The sequence below is a fragment of the Mandrillus leucophaeus genome, unplaced genomic scaffold (genome assembly GCF_000951045.1).
Source record: "Mandrillus leucophaeus isolate KB7577 unplaced genomic scaffold, Mleu.le_1.0 Scaffold75, whole genome shotgun sequence".
Lineage (NCBI taxonomy): Eukaryota > Metazoa > Chordata > Mammalia > Primates > Cercopithecidae > Mandrillus > Mandrillus leucophaeus.
This window is the reverse complement of record NW_012108141.1, coordinates 177,768-185,880: the sequence shown is the minus strand read 5'-3', so window position 1 is coordinate 185,880 and position 8,113 is coordinate 177,768. Positions and strand designations below refer to the sequence as shown.

The window sequence follows — 8,113 nt, the reverse complement described above, 5'->3', positions numbered from 1 at the left end:
GAGGATCTCACCGGCAATGCACATTTGGAAAAACATTTCCTTATTCCACTGTCAAGTTTTAGAGCTACCAGGGCCTTGTAGAAAATGAAACCAAAGCCCAAACAAATTAAGCAACCTGCATATGACTGTTTGAATTAAGTGGCAGAAATATAACTAAGAGGAAGGATACTGATTTTTTTTTTTTTTCAGATGGAGTTTCGTTCTTGTTGCCCAGGTTGGAGCGCAGGGTGGCCATCTCGGCTTACTACAACCTCTGCCTCCCAGGTTCAAGCGATTCTCTTGTGTTAGCCTCCAGAGTAGCTGGGATTACAGGCATGCGCCACCACACCCAGCTAATTTTTGTATTTTTAGTAGAGATGGGGTTTTACCATGTTGGCCAGGCTGGTCTCGAACTCTTGACGTCAGGTGATCCATCCGCCTCGGCCTTCGAAAGTGCTGGGATTACAGGCGTGAACCACTGCGCTTGGCCTGGATACTGATTCTTATTATTTTGACTGTTACTCCATTTTTTTTCCCTCTCCCTCTTATGTGCAAATCTGTTAACAAGTGTTCAAAAATGATAAAGAAAGTTTCCACATGCTGTGGTCTGGTGAAATAATTCTATATCCTGTTTTCAGTTTCTATTTTAGGGCCAATTGTAGACTTTTATTCAGTAGGAGAGTTCTAGGATCTCGGTCCAAATGAATGGTCACCGGGTAATTCCACTGATAACTGGAGGAAGTGATGAACAAAAGCATTAGGGACCAGTGAGTCCAACACAAAGTTTTATAATCCATGTAGAAATGGAAATGCTTTGCCTACTTCAGACTTGATATCCAGATAGCTTCAGTCTTCAGAAACTCTAGTTTATTCTGTATTTTACATATAAAGGCTGTATGTTGTTACAAGCTGTGTGTGATTTGTATTTGCCTTGGGATTTCCATTCTGTTTTCAGTGGCTTAGATTTAAGACACATGTTTGGTTCACTGGAGGTACTTTAACACTGATTTCATTCTAAAAGCTGACATCACATTCTTTTAGACACCATGAAAACAACAAGTTTGGGATAAGGTTCATTGAGCAAATAGAATTAGGTCCATCTAGGTGGTAAAAAATGCTGGGTAGTAAGAACATGAAGAACCCAAGCAAGGCATTGCTTTGGCTTGCTGCAAAGTTGATTATTATTCCCATGAAAATTCACATCTGACACAGCCAGGGACATGAAACTCAGTCTTTCTGTAGTGAGAATAATAACCACACAACAACAAAAAACCCAGAGTGAAACAATGAACTTGACTTCTGTCACTGCAGCTTGTTCACTTGGTTTCCATCACTCCTTAAGGATGGCAAAGTCTAAAGGCCAACGCTGAAGTTTATCTTCTCATTTCATTGTGATCCCAACTTTCGTTATTTTCGAGTCTAGTCAGCTTGACAAGTTTTGTTGTTTCATGTGAAAACTTTAATTTTGAGCTCACTGATCTCTACAGATGCCTTGATGAAAATTCTTCACAAAGGCCTCACAGCGGTCGTCTTTCTCCAGAACAGACATTGTAAGGTGATTTCAATTTTAGACACCTGAAACAGAGCATTGGTTTCCATATGAATTTGACTGTGGTTCATATAGGTCATTGAAGCTTACATAAATGCACCCTGCAGCAGTTGCTCTTGGTGTCCCTCCCAGATCGCCTTTACCCATTGATCAACCCATCCCTCAGCAGCTATGGGCATTAACAGGCTCATTGGCAGCAGTCTTCTCCCAGGGTCTGCGCATGGCCAACTGAGTGACCTGGCAGGAGATTGCTGGGAGATTACAAGCCCCTGTTCCTTACCCCACATGAGTCCATGATTGAATAATATGGGATATTGAAATCCAGATGCCTCTTCTCCTTGCGAGAAGTCTACACTGCTATTCACATTCTAGATCTCCCTGTGGAATCAGACTGGGGCTACACTTCAGTTAAAGCCACATCTTTGCTTAGCTTCTTCTTGTGCTCCATCTGCTTTCCTTACTTTATTACGGGTTTCACCTAAAATAAAGGTAGAGTACTCCCTCAGCCAATCATATGCACAGCAATTTCCATCTGAAGGCTCTGCTCCTAGGAAATCTGACCTCAGAGTGCCACCTTAGTAATGTGGAAAAGTCTTACCTCCTTCTCCTCCTCCTCCTCCTCCTCCTTATTATTACATTTCTTGGTCTGTTAGGCAAATCTACAACTGATATAATATAGATTTGATTCTCTCTAAGATGTATTTGTTAAGCAAAATAAACTTTTCTAATTTTGAACAGGCAGTTTTGGTCATTCAGAAATGACAACTTTTTAGAGTACAGCAAGGGAAATGATGTATTTGTATTTTTTTGTTAGGGTATCTCACTTTATTTCTTGACTTTATCCTAGTTACACGGATTTAAGGAAAAATTACTCATGTGGAAAAAAACAAGAATTAAGAATGAATATGTAAATAATTACAATTATTTGTAGATTATCTTCTTAGGTTTTTAGCAAAAGACAGTATCTTCTGAAGATACCCCCAGTTGATGTCTGGGAAGAAATGGCCAGTGTTTGTCACACATTTTTATTCAGTTTTTACTTGTTTCTTAATTTTATTTCACTCAACAAATATTTACTCAGAGTGTGTTGTGTGCTAGGCATAGTGTAAGGCACTGAATACACAATTTTGAACAAGATATACTTAGTCCCTACTTTCTTGGGGCCTGCTGTCCTCGTCATTTATAATTTTAATGTGGGCAGACAGAGATAGGATGAAGGGAGACTACTTTTAAACTCTCCTATTACAACTGAAGCAAATTTTTACCACTCATCTGGGTTTATGAGAAAAGGCATGAAAAATATTACATAGAAACATTTGCCAGATTTACAGCTCTTTTTTAATTAAAAAAAATTTTGCATGTCAATTCCTGGCACATTATAGAGGCTTAATAAATATTTGTCAAACGAATGCATATGAAGTGACTTCATATTTTGTCTTTTTCATACCTTTTTCTTATATAGCAGTAAAAAATAACAAGAAAACCACTTAATAGTAATCCAACACCAATCCCAATTGCAATGTATTTTTCATAAGAATCCACAGCATATGAAGTTAAAGTCAAGTGCTCACACCTTTCTCCAGTATAACCAGTAAAACACCTTTAAAAAAAGAAAAAAAGTTTAATTTTAAAACCTATGGTGGTAGAAATACAAATAAATAACCTGTTTCAATAAATTAAAAAAAATAAATGGAAATAAGGAATTTAATTTGAAAAGGCAAATGCCAAATGAAAGCCAATCTGTTAAGGGCAATGAAGCAGCTGTGAATTTTCCAATAATCATGAAGGCCCCATATTTTCCCTTCATTAGTAGAGGGAAAAGGTAGTATGCTTGCATAATTTACTCTAGCAAAATCATTAGTCTATTCTTCCATAGGAGAATACTGAGCAAATCATGATCATAAAAATAGTATCTTAGTTGCTCTAGAACTTCATATTCCTGTAATGTTTTTGCCTTAGTTTCCTTCATTTCATCCTGAAAACAACTCCAAAACTTAAAATCACCTTTGCATGTTGTTAAAAATGCAGATTCTGATTCAGTAGTTCTGGGGTAGAGCATAGATCCTGAATTTCTAAAAAGCACCAGGTTCAAGAGATGCTGCTAATCTGGCAACCATGTTTTTAATTAATGAGGATTAAATAGTTTAGACAAAAGACTCCTTAGATACTCAAATATGTAGAGGCCTGTCAAGTCATGTTCAGATTATGCACCCTTTTAAACTAAAGAGAGAAAAGTGTGGAAATGTACTATACGAAACAACAGAGGCATAAAATCATCTCCTGTCTCTAGGACTTGGAAAGTTCTTTGCGTTTACCTGCAGATGGCTTTCTCTAGTTCATGGTGGAATGCACAAGCACCATTGATGCAGTAACTGTTATGATCTTCCAGGCAAAGGTGTGAGAACTTCAAGGCTATGGGTCCTTCTACGTTGTCAGCTAGGAAAAGGAGATACAATATTAGCAAATGAAATGTGTCTTACTTTTATGGTAAAATTTTAATACATATGTAAATAAATTTTTAATTTTAAGGATATTTGGGGGTGGTGCTGTGTCCTTTAAACTATTGATTCTCTTAGCAGGTTGTATTCACAAGGGCTGGGTTAATATCATCTAGACATATGACGTATTATTAATTAATTAGGGGATGGAGGTGGATTGATGATTGTTTCATTTTTTAAAGCAGCATGGTAAGACAGAAAAGGCAACAAATTCGCCAAAAGGTGGCAGCATTGGTTCTAGTCTTAGCAGGTTATTATGAGCAATGCTTCCCAGACATGTGCCTGAGTACTAATTAATATAGAAGGTCTCACATAATATTTCCATTTTCTTCCTTTACACCTGAGAAGTCAGCACTTGGGAAGATTTGAATTTACACTTGTGAGATAATAAACAAGATTCTTATTCCTGATTCTCTGATGTACAAAAGACATACCTATGCCATTGTTGGTGTTTATGCAGTGGGAATGACCCTTGGGTAAAACTGCATAATTGAGTCCTTTGGGGTATACTTTTTGATTCTTAAATTTTTCTCAAGCAGAATCAATGGCAGTTTACTTGTCATTTTTAGAAATAAACATATTTCCTCATCATTATGATAAAGGTACACCATATTTGCCTTGCTAAGATTAGGCGAATCTTACTTGTTTTTAGGGAAAAAACAGTTTTAAGAGGCATTCGAAGATTACAGACAAGATACTATGCTGTATTACTTTATTTTGGTGAGAACACACATTAACTTCTAATTCACATTCATTTTGTTCAATAGGATGAATACAATTTATCATTTTAATAATTAATTCTCAGGCAATGAGAATTTTCCATTATAAACTGTGCTGGGTGCTTTCTATTTCAAGACTAAACAAGTTCGATTAACTAAGCCTGAAACTAGATTTTGCAGAAAAATGTGAGAATTAAGCCATTTCTGAAGAAAAGTTATACCAGAGAGACTCATCTTTCCCCTAAGAATGAGGAGAATGATCATAACTTTATAAAAATTTTTCTAAGATACTAGATTGATATTTTTAAGTTAGATAAAAAGCAAAAGGAAAAATTAAAGTTCTCCATCAAGAAAGTAAAGGAAAAATACAGAAATGATATACAGTTGTACCTCCATATTCATAGGATCCACATCTGTGAATTCAACCAAACTCATATGGAAAATATTTGAAAAAAAAAGCATCTGTACATAACATGTACAGACTTCTTTTCTTGTCATTATTCCCTAAACAATGCAGTATAACAACTATTTATATAGTGTTTACAATGTTTTAGGCATAACTAATCAAGGGATGATTTAAAGTACATGGGTGTGTGTCTATAGGTTATATGCAAATATTTTGCTATTTTATATAAGGGATTTGAGCATCTGTGGATTTTGGTACCCTCCGGGCAGGAAGAAGAGGTCTTGGAACCAATGTTGAACCAATTATGAAGGATGACTGTATTGGATTCCTTTTTAATGTTATTATTACTTGTAACTCAAAAAATTTTATTTGCTGTTCACCATTAAGGAAGAACAAAAATATAGTACTGAGCATGCTATTACGAAGTCAGTCATTGAGAGAAAACTATGCTTCTTTAATTTTCTGCAGTATATTATATTCTTTTTTCTTTTTTTATTTTATTTTATTTTTTTTTCAGACGGACTCTCGCTCTGTCACCCAGGCTGGAGTGCAATGGCCCCATCTCAGCTCACTGCAGCCTCCCCCTCCCGGGTTCAAGCAATTCTCCTTCATCAGCCTCCTGAGTAGCTGGGATTACAGGCATGTGCCACCATGCCCAGCTAATTTTTGTATTTTTAGTAGAGACGGGGTTTCACCATGTTGGCCAGGCTGGTCTCAAACCCCTGACCTCAGGTGATCTGCCTGCCTCAGCCTCCCAAAGTGCTGGGATTACAGGCATGAGCCACTGCACCAGGCCAGTATACTATATTCTAATAAGCTGTTTCCTCTTTGTTCAAAGGCTTAGAAGACAAATAGTTGGCTAAAAGTTGTTCTAAAACCCACATTGATCTCGTTTTGCAAATCAATAGATATTCAAAAAATGAAATGGGTAAAATATTTTGAGACAGTCATTTAAAATTTTAAATTATTGAGGAAATGAAGAACACTGACATATGACAATCTTCCTTTATTTGCCTGACTCTGAGTACAAGATATTGTTTCCTCTGTCCTAAATCACATTGCCAGCCTTCACATAACAATTAGGATGCAATTTGCGAAAGAATCATAACCACTCAGTCATAGGTCTTGGTAAGCAGCAAGCTTTCCAAGTTTCACCTCTAAGAGTTTAAACAGATTTGAGAAAGAACGCTGATGCTCAAGAGCATCCAGAAGCCACCATGATAATAATTAAATATGAAAGAAAATATATCATCACCATCAATAACAAAAATTGGGTACAAGTGGTTAGGAAATAGAGCATATGCTAAAATAACAACAAAAAACCCCAAAGCAAACAAGAAAAAAAGATCATTCCAAAGATGAGGGAAAGTGCTTTTCATCTTGTAGCCATAATGTCTTTGGCAGCAAAGCTTATAATCACAGATCAAAATATAATGTTGCTCATCAAGAATGCCAAAATGGGGACAAACTGTCTCTGAACACACAGGGGTTATTGGGAACCAAGCAGAAATGAAGCAGAAAATGTGGCCTGTTTCACATTCAAGACAGTAACTGAAGACAGCTTTTGTCTCATTTGCTTCACTTCCTCCTTTTAAAAAGGCAATTATTTGCTGGCACATTTATCTGTCACTTCAATTTAATAGCATCCTGCTAAAAGAGTTGATTATCTAATAATAAAATATGTATTAAAAATGGCCAATGTTGCTTTTATCACACTCCAAATTTCTCTCCCAAGTTTCAGAAAAGTCTTGTGAAATATGAAAATGGGAAGAAAATACCTTCTGTTTTGTTAACTGTCCAGTTACCTTGCTGGGCTGTGATTGGAGGTGTTACAGTCACGGCTGCCTCTTCAGTCAGTGCTGTCATTGCTGTATTAAGGGGGCAAAAGCATCTTTAACAGAGAGCCTCCTTCTATGTACAAGCAACAGATGGAAAGTATTCTTATTCTGTTTATTCCTATTTCTATTTTTTTTTAATTTCAGTTGAAATCCATAATGTGACTAGGGCAACATCCTTCGAGTTTCTCATCCATTCCATTGACTATATTAGGCTTAGAGCAAATAAAAACCCAATTTTTAAGACCATTGATACATTTACATATTAATCCAAAAATAAGAACACTATAGTATGATAACTAAATGTATCAATCACTCTTCAATTGTATAAAGCAAACATTCTGGAGGTCCCAAAAAAGGTGTCAAAATATATTAGGAAAGAAACATACAGGACATAAGAAACTAAATTAAGCCACAGATTCATTACTCTGATCTTTGCCATAAAGAACAACTATTAGAAACCAACTTCTCTCTAATGCAGAGAAAATAAATTCTATTCACATTTTACACTGATACAAAGTTAACAAAACAAAAAGAAATTACCTACCGTTGAATAAAAGATAGACTGATATTGGAACTTCTAAAGCCATTTCCTGTAGTTGCTTAACTTTCCTTCTCTTATCCTTCTAGACTGACGAGTGGAAGGTTTTTATTGAGCTCTGAGTCTTTGTGGCATTTATATTTCATGAGGCGTCATCTGGCAGTTCTTACCAATCAAAAAAATATGTACTTCTGGCAGCAGCAGAAAGCCTCTGGGCGCTCACGCACTTGTTTAGGATACCTGTATTATCTAGCAATGCAATCAACTTTTCTTTTGAAACATTGGTTTCCTGTTACCTGTGGGCATAATCATGTATGTAAAAGTACTTAAAACAACAAGAACAAAATGTGATTTCAGGAAAGGCTCCCATTGGTGTGAAGAGAACTATACCAGCTCCAACAATGCTAGAAACCTATACGGGAGTTCAACAAACATAACTGCAAATTAGGAAGCAGCATAACCTGTTTCTAAAAGAAATATCCCTGAAACTGTAGTTGGTTATACCACCTTTCATTACAGACTATGAGTTCTATTTCAAATCAAGATAATTTGTTAATTTAGTTGCAGAGAACAGTTAAATTTGTGA

At 36.2% G+C, this 8,113-nt stretch overlaps 1 protein-coding gene across 7 annotated transcripts in view; it reads right to left on the bottom strand.

Moving 5' to 3' along the window:
* Positions 1 to 7,640, bottom strand: part of EPGN (epithelial mitogen) — a 12,640-nt gene extending 5,000 nt beyond the window's left edge. The window contains exons 1-5 of one of the 7 annotated variants that reach the window (XR_001004453.1): positions 7,534 to 7,637; positions 6,930 to 7,019; positions 3,844 to 3,964; positions 2,976 to 3,128; positions 1,382 to 1,554 (exon numbers count right to left, since the gene is read on the bottom strand). Coding sequence is in view for 6 of the 7 variants with exons in the window: in XM_011966148.1 (XP_011821538.1) it covers positions 1,497 to 1,554; positions 2,976 to 3,128; positions 3,844 to 3,964; positions 6,930 to 7,019; positions 7,534 to 7,576 (465 nt within the window). In the remaining variant the exon portion in view is untranslated. Of the gene's footprint in view, positions 1 to 178; positions 1,555 to 2,557; positions 3,129 to 3,843; positions 3,965 to 6,929; positions 7,020 to 7,533 lie in introns of those variants that run through there. The other 6 variants (XM_011966148.1, XM_011966150.1, XM_011966152.1 and 3 more) reach the window with 6 other exon arrangements.
* Between the last annotated feature and the right edge of the window lie 473 nt (positions 7,641 to 8,113).